The sequence below is a fragment of the Pan paniscus genome, chromosome 21 (genome assembly GCF_029289425.2).
Source record: "Pan paniscus chromosome 21, NHGRI_mPanPan1-v2.0_pri, whole genome shotgun sequence".
Taxonomy (NCBI): Eukaryota; Metazoa; Chordata; class Mammalia; order Primates; family Hominidae; genus Pan; species Pan paniscus.
In genome coordinates, this window is record NC_073270.2 from 42,311,716 (window position 1) to 42,327,806 (window position 16,091).

General features: G+C 52.4%; 1 protein-coding gene across 8 annotated transcripts in view; it reads left to right on the forward strand.

Moving 5' to 3' along the window:
• The window catches only part of TGIF2 (TGFB induced factor homeobox 2), a 20,489-nt gene continuing 4,398 nt past the window's right edge, over positions 1 to 16,091 (forward strand). The window contains exons 1-2 of one of the 8 annotated variants that reach the window (XM_034947416.3): positions 1 to 206; positions 5,313 to 5,538. In XM_034947416.3, the coding sequence (XP_034803307.1) occupies positions 5,347 to 5,538 (192 nt within the window). In that variant the 5' untranslated portion in view covers positions 1 to 206; positions 5,313 to 5,346. Of the gene's footprint in view, positions 300 to 392; positions 612 to 770; positions 917 to 1,000; positions 1,187 to 1,229; positions 1,400 to 1,647; positions 2,959 to 5,312; positions 5,539 to 16,091 lie in introns of those variants that run through there. The other 7 variants (XM_034947417.3, XM_003831893.6, XM_003831895.5 and 4 more) reach the window with 7 other exon arrangements.

A 16,091-nucleotide genomic window follows, 5' to 3' on the forward strand; every position in this document is an offset into this window, starting at 1 on the left:
GCTGGGCGGGGCGAAGCCCCTCGGCGCCGACGGCCCGCCCCGCGGGGGGTGGGCGCAGCTCGTCGCGCTCCGCACAAAGTTTGTTTTCTCCCTCCGGGCGGGTGGGGGAGGGCGCAGAGGGCGCGGGGGGAGGAGAGGGGATCTGACGTCAGGCCGCGAGGTGCTTTCCAGCCGCGAGCTGTCAGGCCGAGTGTCAGGCCGGGCAGGTACGCGGCGCGCGCCCCCGGCGCCCCCCGCTCCCCGCCGGGACGCCCCGCGCCGAGCCGGAGGCCGCGTGGACCCGAAAGCCGCTGGGAAAAGTCAGTGCAGGGAGCAGCAGAGGGCCAGATGGGGGTGGGGGCGCGCGGACAACTTGGAAAGTTTCTTTTTCTCGGCCGGACGGGGGAGGGGGCGTCGTCCTGGCGCGTGCGGTAGGGGGTGTGTGAGCTCGGGGGTGTTTGTGAGTCCCGACGGCCCCCGGGGGGTGTTTGTGAGTCCCGACGGCGCTGCGCTCCGGGGGCCGGTGGGGGACTGTTCCAGCCCCCGGGAGGAAGCCCGCTTGGGGCCCTGGTGGGGGGCCCAGCTTCATAGGATCCCACCCCAGGAGAGGGCCGATCCTGCACCGGACCTGAGTGAGCGCGCGGGGGGACGGATTTGTTTGGTTTCAAAAGTGCACGTTGCTAACCGCCAGCAGGGCCCCCCCGCCGCCGAGCCGGACAGGGGGCGGCCGAGAGTGACAGCTGGGGGTGGGGGCCGCGGGAAGGGCCCGGAGCGGGGGGGCCCTGGGGAGCCCGCGCGAGTTCCCCTTTCCTTTGGAACAAAGGAAAGTCTGTCTCCGAGGCATCTGTCACTCCCAGGCTGGCCAAGGAAGCGGGGCGCGTGGGGCCGGCGCCCCGGAGAAAGTTTGTTCGCGCCGGGACCCTCGGGCAGGCCGAAGGTGATCCAAGCCTCCCGCGGGAGAAGCGCGTAGTCTCCGGGGCAGGGGGCGGCCAACATGGAGTCTGGGCGCAGGGCTGGGGGGGGGCGGCGCGGAGGTGGGAGCCCAGCCCCCTCCCCTCCCTTCCCCTCCCCTCCCCCTCCGGGCCCAGTTCGGAGCACAAAGCCGAGCGCGCACGCTCCGCCGTCCCCGCGCCCCGAAGAGTCGGCCAGCCCCGAACTGCCGGAGAAGGGGGTGGGAACCAAACTTTTTCCTGCCCCGGACAGACACGTGAGTTTTCTTTCTTCCGGAGCCCCCGTCCCACCGGGATGGCGGGCCCGCGCGGGAGCTGGTGCGCGGAGTCGGCCTGGGGTGTGGGGACTGTGGGGTGCAAGCGCCCCGAGCGCCGGACGATTCCTCGCCGACCCAGGAGCCATGTGCTCCGACTCGGTCTGGGCCGCGGGGGAGGTTGCGCGCTTTGTCTGAACTGCTGGGAATGCGGGCGTGAGTGCGCGGCCCGGGGGAGTGTCGGGACCAGCTAGGGGAGTTGTCAGAAAGTTCGTGCGAGAGTGGCTGCAGGTGGCGTCGTGGGAGTCTGTAGGAGGGTGCACGGGATGTCGTGTCGAGGGGGTGCTGCCACAGGTCACTGAGGGTAGAACTGATTGTTAGTGTGATGACGCCTGGAGTTTTCCCTGTCGGAGAGATCGGGGGTGGCCGCGTCGGTTGGAGTTCGTGGGTGGGCGGGTACAGAAGTTGGGCTAGTTGTGTGGGTCACAGTTGTTCGTGCTAGGCCTGGGGTCTGTAAGCTGTGCGTGTGCGTGCTGTATGTGTCGGTGAAAACCCTAGGGTTTGTAAGGCTTGAGCGATGGGTCCGGGCCAGTTATCCTAGCGCTGTTGGTTAATTGCCTGGCGTGAGTGTGTCTGGGTGCGGTGTGGGGTGCATATGTGGGAAGCCTCCCAGACTACAGATGGCCCTGTGTTGCGGAACACCGAGGTGGAGAAGTTTGTGTAGACTGAGGGGTCATTCCCCAGGGCCCACCCGGGGAACCCTGCAGACAGACTTGGCTGGCAGCCAGGGTGGAATTTGTACAGATAACCTTGAGTAAACTTCTCACAGCCGGCCAGGGCTGCATCACTGAGCCCAGATCCCAGCTGTCCTGGCCACCTAGAAATGGCTGTCTGACCTCAGAAAGCAGCCTGCAGTGGTGCTCTCTGAGGAGTGGCACGTCTAACCAGTGCCTGTCTCACCTCCAGGTGGCCTGACTGAAAGGGTAGACCCTTCCCTCGAAAGCCTGGCCTAGCCAGCCCTAGCCAGCCCAGAGATCTGGGCTCGGGTCCAAGAAGAGGAAACAAAACCTGGGAGATGCCAGAGTCTGTTGGCCGGCCTGCTGGGGAGCTGTTAAAAGGCTGAGAAGGGAGGAGCCTTGAGATCCTGGCATCAGCCCGGCCTAGAACTTTTGCTTTTAAAATGAAAATCTGGCTGGGCGGGGTGGCTCACACCTGTAATCCCAGCTCTTTGGGAGGCCGAGGCGAGCGGATCACCTGAGGTCAGGAGTTCAAGACTAGCCTGGCCAACATGGCAAAACCCTGTCTCTACTAAAAAAAAAAAAATAGCTAGATGTGGTGGCACACACCTGTAATCCCAGCTGTTCGGGAGGCTGAGGCAGGAGAATTGCTTGAACCCGGGAGATGGAGATTGCAGTGAGCCAAGATTGCGCCACTGCACTCCAGCCTAGGCTACAGAGCGAGACTCCATCTCAAAAAAAAACAAAGAAAGAAAGAAAATCTTTGTTGCATGTGTGAAACAGAACTTTGTCCAGGGACTGAGCAGCTGAGTTGGGTTATCTAGGGAAAATCCTTCCTTCATTTGACAGGTGAAGAGGGGACTCAAGCCCAGAAAGGGGAGGATCCTTGTCCAAGTTACAGTGCCAAGTGGAGGGTGGGCCTTGCTCATTCACCTGGATTTTGAGTGGTTGAGTCTAGGACCAGGCCAAAGGGGTCTGACAAAGGAGAATGTCCAAGAAGCAACCAGTAGAGAGATGACTCACCTCTCTCACTGCAAGGTACACAGTAGGTGCTCCTTAAATATTACTTGGACTGCTGCAGGATCATGGTGATCTGTAGTTTCCAGAGTTCTCACTGGCCCTTGGGAGACCTAGGAGGCAAGACGGTATACAACTCACAAGAGGGGGTGGGGAGAGGCCTGGTCCAAAACCGACTTCACTATCCTAACCTGGGGGTGGGATTTTTTTCCTTTACAGCTTTATTGAGATATAACTCACATACCATGCAATTCACCCATTAAAGTATACTCATCAGCAGGTTTGGTATGTTTGCAACCATCACTATAGTCAATTTTAGGACTTTTTTGCAGGGGGATAGGGGGACAGGGTCTTGCTCTGCCTCTCAGATGGGAGGGCAGTATTGTGATCTCATCTCATTGCAACCTCTGCCTCCGGGCTCAAGCGATTCTTCCACCTCAGCCCCCAGAGTAGCTGGGACCACAGACATGCGTTACCATGCTCAACTAATTTTTGTATTTTTTGTAGAGATGGGGTTTCACCGTGTTGCCCAGGCTGGTCTTGAACTACTGAGCTCAAGCGATCCACCTGCCTTGGCCTCCCAAAGTGCCAGGAGTATAGGTGTGAGCCACAGCACGTGGCATTTTTTTTTTTATTATTTTATTTTTGAAAACAGGGTTTTAATTATGTCGTCCAGGTTGACATGCACTGGTGCGATCATAGCTCACTACAGCCTTGAACTCCTGGGTTCAAGGGATCCTCTCACCTCAGCCTCTCAGAATAGCTGGGACTACTGGCACACCACCACACTGGGCTAATTTTTATTTTATTTTTTTTTTTTATTTTTTTATTTTGTTGAGACAGGGAATCACTCTGTCACCCAGGCTGGAGTGCAATGGCATGATCTCGGCTCACTGCAACCTCTGCCTTCTAGGTTCAAGCAGTTCTCCTGCCTCAGCCTCCCAAGTAGCTGGGATTACAGGTGTGTGCCACCACACCTAGCTAATTTTTTTTTTTTTTTTTTTTTGTATTTTTAGTAGAGACGGGGTTTTGCCATGTTGGCCAGGCTGGTCTCGAACTCCTGACCTCAGGTGAGCCACCCACTTCGGCCTCCCAAAGTGCTGGGATTACGAGCGTGAGCCACCGTGCCCGGCCTTTGTTTGTTTTCGTTTTTGTTTTTGTTTTTTTTTGAGATGGAGTCTCGCTGTGTCATTAGGCTGGAGTGCGGTGGCACGATTTCGGCTCACTGCAACGTCCACCTCCCAGGTTCAAGCAGTTCTGCCTCAGCCTCCCGAGTAGCTGGGACTACAGGCACGCGCCACCATGCCCAGCTAATTTTTGTATTTTTAGTAGAAACAGGGTTTCACCATGTTGGCCAGGATGGTCTCAATCTCTTGACCTCGTCATCTGCCTGCCTCGGCCTCCCAAAGTGCTAGGATTACAGGCATAAGCCACTGTGCCCGGCCTTTGTTTTTTGAGACCTTTTTTATTTTGTTGTCACACAGGCTGAAGTGCAGTGGCACAAACACAGTTCACTACAGCCTTGACCTCCTGGGCTCAAGCAATTCTGCCTCAGTCCCACAAGTAGGTGGGCTTACAAATGCACAACATGACGCCTGGCTTATTTTTGCATTTTGTGTGTGTGTGTGTGAGCCACTGCGCAGGCCTTGGGCAGCTTTCTTGATCTCTGTTACCTCATCTATAAAATGATGATAATAATAGCTTCTCCCTTATTGGGGAATTGTAATGATTAAATGAGATAACATGTAAAATGCTCAGTACAGGCTAGGCATGGTGGCTCACGCTTGCAGTCCCAGCACTTTGGGAGGCTGAGGCTGCTAGATCTCTTGAGGCCAGCAGTTAAGACCAGCCTGGCCAATATGGTGAAACCCTGTGTCTACCAAAAAATACAGAAAGTCAGCCAGGCATGGTGGTGCATGCCTGTAATCCCAGCTACTCAGAGGCTGAGGCGGGAGAATCACTTGAACCCAGGAGACAGAAGTTGAAGTGAGCCGAGATGGCGCCACTGCACTCCAGCATGGGCTACAGAGTGAGAGCCTCTCTCAAAAAAAAAAAAAAAGAAAGAAAAGAAAAAACCAAATGCTTAGTACCGAACATGGAAAACAGTAGACCTCAGTAGAAGCTGTAATTGTTTCCAGCCTGAGTCCTGCTTGTGAATGAGCTGCCATTCGGTAGTCACCTACCTGTTCCATGAAGTGGAGGAACTTTGGACTCATCCCTTCTAGCTTGCTCGGTCTGTGTTACGGCCTGAGATTCTGAATTGCAACTACCCCATTTCTGGTGTCCCAGGCTCAAGTAATGCTGAGCATGTTTGGAGACTAGGAAAAGGCGGTACGTGCTAATGATGTTCCCATCCCCTGTGTCCCTTGTCCCAGGTTTACCCAAGGTCCAGCCTAGCCCCTAGGCACCATGTCGGACAGTGATCTAGGTGAGGACGAAGGCCTCCTCTCCCTGGCGGGCAAAAGGAAGCGCAGGGGGAACCTGCCCAAGGAGTCGGTGAAGATCCTCCGGGACTGGCTGTACTTGCACCGCTACAACGCCTACCCCTCAGAGCAGGAGAAGCTGAGCCTTTCTGGACAGACCAACCTGTCAGTGCTGCAAGTAAGGAGGGGATCTGGATAAGGGGGTGGCAGGAGGACCTGGGTTCTAGTCCTATTCCAGCTGTGTCACTGAGTCACTGTGGTCTTGGGCCACTCACTTTCGCTGTCTGGGCTTCGGTTTCTTCTTGGGTTAGGGGAGAACACCCACTCTCCCTGTCTCAAGGGAAGACAACGAAATAGGGTCGCTGCGGTCAATTTCAGACTTTAGATAGTCCTTTTTTTTTTGAGACGGAGTCTTGCACTGTCACCCGGGCTGGAGTGCAGTGATGCGATCTCGGCTCACTGCAACCTCCACCTCCCGGGTTCAAGTGATTCTCCTCCCTCAGCCTCCTGACTAGCTGGGATTACAGGCGCCCGCCACCACGCCCAGCTAATTTTTTGTATTTTTAGTAGAGACAGGGTTTCACCATGTTGGCCAGGCTGGTCTCGAACTCCTGACCTTGTGATTCACCTGCCTCAGCCTCCCAAAGTGCTGGGATTACAGGCGTGAGCCACCACGCCTGGCCCAGACTTTGGATAGTTCTGAAGAGGCAAGGAATTTAATGTTGTCAAAGTCTAGGTGTCATCATTAACTTTGGAGGCCAAGGGAAGATGAGAAGGCATCGAGCATCTAGGATTCGGCCCCCAGCCCCAATGCAGTATTGGACGGCGACTTGGTTGAAAGGGGCAGCTGTAATTTGCAGTGTGGTTAAGAGATGGGGCAGGATCACAGTCCAGGAAAGGGCAGAAGTCAGAGGTTCTGTATTCATAATCCAGTTCTGCCTCACGTCTTGATTTCCTTATCTGTAAAGGGGCAGGGGGTACACAGAGTCCTCCCCTGCCTGGTGGATCTGTTGTGACGAATAGATTCAGAACTGGATGTGAAAGTGCTTTGCAAACCATGCACATGAACACACTCAAAAGATAGCCTTATCCCCTTTTTGTCAGAGTGCAAAGTACTGTCCCCTTTGAATCGCGCCTATTGCTGACCCGCAGGTGTCTTTGTTCTGCTTTCCTGGAGCAGAGGCGGGGGACCCTGGACCACCATTGCTTTGCCTCCAGTTTGCCTCTTCCCTTCCTGGAGACACACAGTAGGCCCTTAGCCTAATACAAGAGGCCCAGCCCTGCCCTGCTGGCCCCCACTGCTCCCTTCCTGAGCCAGTCAAACCTCTCCCACAAGCTCTCCTGTTTCTCTTTCCCCCTCTGTCCTTTCACAGCTTATTACTCCAACCTTTGATGCTGTCTCTCCCTCCTTCCCTTATCCCACTCTGAACCTCCCACGTCTTCCCAGCTCCTATCTTTCTTCCATGTAGAGACATGGTAAGTATTTTAGCCCTCAGAACTCCTGTCACCTGACTTTATACTCTGGGCAATGGTTAATCCAAGTCTCTGTATGAGAAAGGCTCTAAAGTTACAGATCCTGACTCAGATTCCATCTTCTCCACAAGAGGAAGCCTGGACCTTGGCCAGGTCACTGCCTTCTCTGTGAGCCTCATTATTCCCTCATCTGAAAAAAGGGAGGTGATTGTAGCACTTTCATGAGTGTAGGGAGGAAGGGACGAGAAGAAGAATTCAAGGCTCACTGGGGCCCTGCACAGTGGCTCACACCTGTAATCCCAGCACTTTAGGAGACCAAGGTAGGAGGATCGCATGTGCCCAGGAGTTTGAGACCAGCCTGGGCAACATAGGGAGACCCCATCTGTACAAAACAAAAAAATTAGCTGGGCATGGTGGTACATACCTGTAGTCTCAGCTACTCGGGGGGCTGAAGTGGGAGGAAGGATTACTTGAGCCCTGGAGGTGGAGGCTGCAGTGAGCTGTGATCGCACCGCTGCACTCCAGACTGGGCGAAGGAGTGAGACATTGTCTCAAAAAAAAAAAAAAAAAAAAAAAAAACAAGGCCAGGCACAGTGGCTCACACTTGTAATCCCAGCACTTTGGGAGGCCAAGGCGGGTGGATCACCTGAGGTCGGGAGTTCAAGACCAGCCTGGCCAACATGGAGAAACCCCATCTCTACTCTCTACTAAAAATACAAAAAAATTTGCCAGGTGTGGTGGTGCATGCCTGTAATCCAAGCTACTCGGGAGGCTGAGGCAGGAGAATCGCTTGAACCTGGGAGGCGGAGGTTGCGGTGAGCCGAGATGGTGGCATTGCACTCCAGCCTGGGCAACAAGAACAAGACTCGGTCTCAAAAAAAACACCTACTGGTCAGTGTTTGGCATACAGTGGGTGTTTCTACTGTTTTCAGCTTCATCTCTGCCTAAGGCACAAAGTCTTTGGCTGATCCTGGGTGCCCAGCAGTGCATGGCATCTCACAGTGTACCTCCTCAGCATGGAGCTGTGCAGAGTTGGGATCTGAGAGAGGCTCCAGACACATTCTTACCCTGGAGGAGTGTCTGGACAGCCTCTTTGCGGGTCTCCCTGCCTTCAGCCTTTAGCCTTCAGCCTTGTTCATTTAATCCATTATTTTGAACACAAAAGCCCAAATCTGATAGGGCCAGGCACTCCTGGACTCTACTGCCCTCAGGATAGAGTCCAAACTGATCTACAGCCTAGGTTTGGGGCTGCTGCTTATATTCCCAGTGCACCTCACCCTGTCCTGTCAAACCACTTGTCACACTCTATTGGAATTACTTTTTGTCAGGGACACTTTCTCAAACCTGAGAAATATACTAACTCCTTTTATTTATTTATCTGTGTGTGTGTGTGTGATGGAGTCTTGCTCTGTCACCCAGGCTGGAAGTGCAGTGGTGCAATGTCAGCTCACTGCAACCTCTGCCTCCCGGGTTCAAGTGATTCTCCTGCCTCAGCCTCCTGAGTAGCTGGGATTACAGGTGCATGCCCCTACGCCCAGCTAATTTTTGTATTTTAAGTAGAGACAGGGCTTCACTATGCTAGCCAGGCTGGTCTTGTACTCCTGGCCTCAAGTAATCCGTCCACCTCAGCCTCCCAAAGTGCTGGGATTACAGGTGTGAGCCACCATGCCTGGCCCATCTTTTTAAAGAAAACATTTTTCGGCCGGGAATGGTGGCTCATGCCTGTAATCCCAATACTTTGGGAGGCCGAGGTGGGCGGATCACCTGAGGTCAGGAGTTCGAGACCAGCCTGACCAACATGGTGAAACCCCATCTCTCCTAAAAATACAAAGTTAGCCAGACGTGGTGGCTCATGCCTGTACTCCCAGCTACTCAGGAGGCTGAGGCAGGAAAATCACTTTTGAACCCAGGAGGCGGAGGTTGCGGTGAGCCAAGATCATGCCATTACACTCCACCTGGGCCACAAGAGCGAAACTCGGTCTCAAAAAATAAAAAAATAAAGAAAACATTTTTCATGGACCTATCTCCCCGCAAGATGTTAACTTGAATCATTTTTATCACATCACTTAGGTAAAACATAAAACTGGGTATATATAAAAAAAAAAAACCACTTCTTTTTGCTTTTGTTCTTATACCTAACCTTAAAATCAAACTGTTTCCAAAGTAGATAAATGTAAGAACCGTGACATTCCACCTGACTGTGATAACTGAAAATGGTGGGTGGTGCTTTGCTGACTGCACTGCAGGATGTGGTGTGGCAAAGGCACAGACTCAGCAGAGTAGATCTGGATGGTCTTAGGCCCCGATGCGCCTACTGGTGATGAAAATGGAAACCCAAAGCCAAACATCCCTCTAGAGAACTGGCGAACCCCTCAAGGTGACACATCCACAGGTCCCACCTGGAGAAATGTAAATGTAAGGAAAGGAAACTGGGCATGCCCTGGAGGGAGGGGACCCGTGGTGGCCACCTGCTCTAGAGTCATGCCGAGAGTTAAGAGCAGTGGGGACCACCCAGTCCTCGTTGATGGAAACTGACCATGAATCCCATGTCAGCCCCAGCTGCACACCTCTCTGGTAACTCCTCCCAGTTAGTTCATTGCCCTCAGCTCATTCGGTCAATTACTAGCTCCTGTACAAATACCCCTTAAATATTTCAGGGTTTTGGCTTCTTTCCTACCCTCATCTAAACCATCATTATCTGATCACAATCATTTATCACTCCCCAACTTAAAACCCTTCAGGCCAGGCATGGTGGTTCGTGCCTGTAATTCCAGCACTTTGGGAGGCTGAGGCAGGCAGTTCGCTTGAGGCCAGGCCAGGTGTTTTGAGACCAGCCTGGTTAACATGGTTAACTTCTTCAATACTAAAAATACAAAAATAGCCGGGCATGGTGGCACATGCCTGTAACCCCTGCTACTCAGGAGGCTGAGGTACAAGAGTCACTTGAACCAGGAGGACGAGACTGCAGTGAGATCGCACCACTGCACTCCAGCCTTGGCAACAGCAAAACTGTCTCCAAAAAAAAAAAAAAAAAACCTTCAGTGGGCTGGCAGGGTAACTCATACCTGTAATCCCAGCACTTTGGGAGGCTAGGATGGGAGACTTTCTTGAGCCCAGGAGTTCAAGGCTACAGTGAGCTATGATCATGCCACTGCCCTCCAGCCTAGGTGACAGAGCAAGACCCTATCTCTAAAAAGAGAAAAAAAAAAAAGGCTGGGCACGGTGGCTTATGCCTGTAATCCCAGCACTTTGGGAGGCCAAGGCGGGTGGATTACCTGAGGTAAGGAGTTGGAGACCTACCTGGCCAACTTGGTGAAACCTTGTCCTACTAAAAATAAAAAAAATTAGGCTGGGTGCAGTGGCTCATGCCTATAATCCCAGCACTTTGGGAGGCTGAGGCGGGTGGGTCACCTGAGGTCAGGAGTTTGAGGCCAGCCTGGCCAACATGGCGAAACCCTGTCTCTACTAAAAATACAAAAATTAACCAGGTGTGGTGCTGTGTGCCTGTAATCCCAGCTACTTGGGAGACTGAGGCAGGATAATCGCTTGAACCTGGGAAACGGAAGTTGGAATGAGCCGAGACTGAGCCACCGCACTCCAGCCGGGGCAACAGACTGAGACTCTGTCTCAAAAAAGAAAAGAAAAAAAAATTAGCTGGGCGTGGTTGCAGGTACCTGTAATCCCAGCTACTTGGGAGGCTGAGGCAAGAGAATTGCTTGAACTCGGGAGGCAGAGGTTGTAGTGAGTTGTGATTGCACCATTGCACTCCTGCCTGGGCAACAGAGCAAGAGTCCATCTCAAAAAAAAAAAAGAAAAAAAAATTCAATGGCTTTTGCCAGCCTAATGACATCACCTGCCCGTGTCTACATCTTGAACCTCAACCCTGGTCCCCCACATTCCCACTACATTGATCCACCTCCCCAGACCATTTTCCTCCCACCCCTGACCAGGAGGCTCCCAGTCCCTAAAGGAGCTGTATGCTCTCACAGCAGATAGATGAGGTCACAGCACTGGGACACTAAACTGTAATTGCTTTTAGACTGCACCAAATTCTAGAGGTGTGGAGAGCACTGACCTAGTGTTCACAGTTACAGCCCTAGTGTAGCATAGTGCTTGGTATCTGGTAGGTAGGTGCTCAGTAAATAATGTTGAAGTGGCAGAAAAGGACTATAAAGTGTTGGAAGGGTCAACAGGCAGGACCTCAGAAGTAAGGAAATGTAATGGCTCCTAATCATGAAAAATAGCCTAAAGCCTGGGAGCATCATTTTTTCCTGTATTTATTAATTAATTTTTTTTTTTTGAGACGGAGTCACTCTGTCGCCCAGGCTGGAGTGCAGTGGCGCAATCTCAGTTCACTGCAACTTCTCCTGCCCAGGTTCAAGCAATTCTCCTGCCCCAGCCTCCCGAGTAGCTGGGATTACAGGCACCTGCCACCAGGCCGAGCTAATTTTTGTAGTTTTAGTAAAGACAGGGTTTCACCATCTTGGCCAGGCTGGTCTCAAACTCCCGACCTCAGGTGGTCTGCTCACTTCAGCCTCCCAAAGTGCTGGGATTACAGGCGTGAGCCACTGCTCCCGGCCTCCTGTATTTAATTTTTTAAATTTCATTTTCCATTAAGGACATTTAAGAATATCTATAAAAGCTGAACGCAGGCTGGGCACAGTGGCTCACACCTATAATTCCAGCACTTTGGGAGGCCGAGGCAAACGGATCACCTGAGGTTGGAAGTTCGGGACCAGCCTGACCAACACGGAGAAACCCCATCTCTACTAAAAAATAGAAAATTAGCTGGGCATGGTGGCGCATGCTTGTACTCCCAGCTACTCAGGAGGCTGAGGCAGGAGAATCACTTTTGAACCTAGGAGGTGGAGATTGCCGTGAGCGAGATCCTGCCATTGCACTCCAGCCTGGGCAACAAGAGTGAAACTCCCATCTCAAAAAAAAGAGAAAAAAGCTAGGCACAGTGTCTCACGCCTGTAATCCCAACACTTTGGGAGGCTGAAGCGGGTGTATCACTTGAGGCCAGGAGTTGTAGACCAGTCTGACCAATGTGGTGAAACCCCGTCTCTACTAAAAATAGTCCCAGCTATTCGGGAGGCTGAAGCAGGAGAATCACTTGAACCCGGGGGTGGTGGAGGTTGCAGGGAGCCAAGATCATGCCACTGCACTCCAGCCTGGTCTACAGAACGGGACTCTGTCTTTAAAAAAAAAAAAAAAAAAAACTCCACAAAAGTAAGAGAATATAATAATCAACCACCAGCACCAGTCACTCGGCTTGAACAAGTATCAACATTTTGCCAAGCTTGTTTTATCTCTCCCTGGGGGCATCTCTTTTGATTGTCTCCTTTAACCCTCCCAGGAGCGATTCATTAGCAAGTCAATGACTCAACTAACTGGTTTGCTGGTACTTGCCTGGGGCTAGGCAGTTGGGAGGGTTAGGGAAAAAAGTCGTTTGTAAAGGATTTTCACAGGTCCCTTTGACATCCTCTAAGCCCAATTTATTGGTTGGACTAGATCTGTGGCTACCTGGCAGGGTTCTGGGCCCCAATCCTTTACTGTAACAATGGTTGGGGATATACCACGTGCCAGGCCCGGGACTCTGTGCTGGGTATACAGTGGTAGAATGGGTACCTTCCCATTACTTCCTGGCTGTCAGGACTCCTTTCATATGCAGTTTCCTGAGGGAAGCCTTCCCAAAGCCCATACCAGGGCAGGGGCAGCAGTCCCCCTGGCGAGGGCTGTTGGGTGAGAAAGGAACCTGGTGCAGAGGCTGTAGTGGTTAGCTGTGGGGGAGGAGTGTCCTGGCCTAGGCCCCAGGGCAGCCAGGGATGTAGGAGCTGCTCTCCTCTGGCTCCAAAGCTAGCTGCCCTCTGATTCCTCCCACAAGCAACTTCTATTTTTCCCCATCTCAAGGCCTTTCATCTGTGTGTATGTTTTTTGAACTTCTGTGTAAGCTTTTTGGCTTAAATAAAGGGCTTGGCCTGCAAGGACAAGTAACCAGTAGGCTAAACCATTGGTTCCTAAGCCTGGGCGGCCAGACTTTCTGGGTAGCTGGTCTGAAAACACATTGCCAACTCCACCCCTCACCCCCACTAGATCAATAAAGCAGAGGGGGAAATCACTAACAGTTTTTAAAAATCTCCCCCAGGCTGGGTGTGGTTGCTCTGCCTGTAATCCCAGCACTTTGGGAGGCCAAAGCGGGCAGATCACTTGAGGTCAGGAGTTTGAGACCAGCCTGGCCAACATGGTGAAACCCTGTCTCTATTAAAAATACAAAAATTAGTTGGGCATGTTGTCGTGTGCCAGTAATCCCAGGTACTTGGGAGGCTGAGGCAGGAGAACTGCTTGAACCCGGGAGGCGGAGGTTGCAGTGAACTGAGATCGCACCATTGCACTCCAGCCTGGGCAAAGAAGTGAGACTCCATCTCCCCCACCAAAAATAAAAATCTCCCCTAAGGTGATTATAATACAGAGAGCTGCCTTCAAGAGCACCTGGATATGGTAGTCTCAGCGTGAATGGTGGTACCATGATGTTTGGGAAAGGCGCCTCAGTGCCTTTGCTTCCTTGACACAAAAATGAGAGGGTTTCTGCCTGCATTCATTAGCTGCCGCTCCCAGCATCACAGCCTTTGTCAGCCTCCTGGTGTTCCTCCCACCCCCATTTGCCACAGTGATTCCTCCCTTGTTCCTCAGCAGCCTCTCAGATAGAGCCCTGTTTTATGGTAGAGACTGGCTTTCTGGTTCCCAGCCTATGTTTTGCCATATACATCACAGAGTTCACTTTGACCTTCTTCCTACCATCTCCCCAAGGACCTTGAGTGGGGACAAGTCACAGGTTCTTTTCCTGACTTAGGCACAGGCTGGGCAGCTGGAAGGGGCTGCAGAAGGGGCACTGGCAGCCACTCAGTCCCCCCGCATTGCCTTGCCCAGCCCCTCAGCTGTGCATTTTTCTGGGCTAAGAAGACAAAACAGACAGATGCTAGGCTGCCAAGTGATCTGGACAGGACGGTCTTGTGGGGGAGTGTGTGGAGGGGTGTTTTTCTGTTCTTGAACCCTCAGCCAAAGTGGGAAGTGCCTTTAGGGGCTAGGTGCCCACACAGATGCTGAGAAATGCCCAGGCTGCCCTCCATGAGGCTGCCTGCTCAACAACACTCCTTACTTTGATTGACCCAGGTCACTGTGACCTGCCCATTTTTCCCCTGCATCCAGGGCTGAGGTGGAGAGGGGCAGTGTACTCCTGCAGCACAGGTATGGGAGGAGGCAGCTGTGGGAGGGAGGGAGAGAAGGACACAGGCACTGCTCCTGTGCAAGGAAGACTCCCTCTCACTCTTCAGCTGGCAGTGGGGTGGCTGCCCAGAACGAGGCTGTCTGGATCAAACCCAGCTTTTGCACTTGTGACCTTCAACAAGTTTCTGAACCTCTCCGATCTGTTTCTTCAAGGGAGATCATCATATAACCTGTGTGATAGGCTGAGATTGAATGAATAATTAGATATGAAATGTGAATAGTGCCTGAGGCCAGGCGTGGTGGCTCACACCTGTAATCCCAACACTTTGGGAGGCTGAGGTGAGCAGATCATCTGAGTTCAGGAGTTTGACACCAGCCTGGCCAACATGGGGAAACCCCATCTCTACAAAAAATACCAAAAAAAAGTACCTGGGCATGGTGGCACATGTCTGTGGTCCCAGCTACTCGGGAGGCTGAGGTGGGAGAATTACCTAAACCCAGGAGGTCAAGGCTGCAGTGAACTGTGATTCCACCACTGCACTCCAGCCTGGGTGACAGAGTGAGACCCTGTCTTTAAAAAAAACAAAAAGCACAGCAAAGCAGTGGAGGCCCTAAAGCCAGGAGGCCTGGTTTTAAATCCCAGCTCTGCACTGGGAAGATGTGTGACTGGACAAGAGCTTTCTTCTCATTGAGCTCAGTTCTCTCTAGTACTTTGGGGACACTGCCCTCTACCCTCCAGGCTTGTATGCAGATTAAACATAATGCAAGTGAGGTGGCTGGCATGATACTGCTATCAAAGGTGTTTGAATAAGTTTGTTCCCTTCCTTCATCCCACCTAGCTGTTGAGCCCTTCCTTCTTTTTTTTTTTTTTTTTTTGAGATGGAGTCTTGCTTTGTCGCCCAGGCTAGAGTGCAGTGGCGCAATTTTGACTCACCGCAACCTCTGCCTTGTGGGTTCAAGCAGTTCTCTCAGCCTCCTGAGTAGCTGAGACTACAGGCACATGCCACCACACCCTGCTAAGCCCTTCCTCTCTTTAGGGTTTTCCCACAGCTCTAGTCAGGATTCAGCTCAGCCAGCGTCCACTGAAGCCTGTTGGTATGTGTGTGCATTGGAGCACCATAGTGGTGAAGAGGGGCAAATAAGAACCCCAGAGCCAGGGCCCCTCCTGGCTGGAATGGAATGGGAGAGAAGGGCCACAGAAGCTTCTGGCTCAGCCCTGCCTATGAGCCTTCCAGCCTGACAGCCTGGTGCTGTCTTTGAGTCACCTGTGGAATAGATGCAGCTGCAGTTAGCTAGGTTAGGAGAAAAGACAGGACCAGAAGAAGGACCTAGAGTGTGAAATTTCAGTCAAGCCACCGTTTAGACCACTTAATGGTTTTCCATGGTGCTCTGGCCTGGTTGTCAGCCCTGTCCACCTCTGAGCTCATCAGCTACCATTCACCGGTTCCTTAAGCCAACCCTTTCCTGCCTCAGTTCAGTTGCATTGGAGGACCATAGAGGTGAAGGAGGGCAGATGAGAACCCCACGGCCAGGGCCTTTACTTGGAATTGTCTAGAACATTCTTAGCTTTCTGTATGGCTAGCTCTTCTAATCCTTATGTCTCAGCCTTCCAGAACCCTTAGCTATGGGAGTTTCTCTTATCTTTATAATCCCCCCTTTATTCTTGTTTCTGTTGGGGGCTTATTGGTGGTTATTCACCTAATGGTTAATAGTCAGTCTCCATGACTAGGTGCACTATAAGCTTCACAGGGTGGAGTGCATGTCTGTTTAATTCACAAAGGCATCCCAGCACTGAGAACTGGGCCCAATATACCAGGCACTCAAATAATATTTGAATGAGCAAGAAGCCTTGAGCAGCAGGAAGGTGAGAAGCTCTAACTTGACTTTTTTTTTTTTTTTTTTTAAGACGGAGTCTCACTCTGTTACCCACGCTGGAGTGCAATGGCGTGGTTATGGCTCACTGCAACCTCTGCCTCCCGGGTTCAAGCAGTTCTCCTGCCTCAGCCCCCCAAGTAGCTGGGACTACAGGCG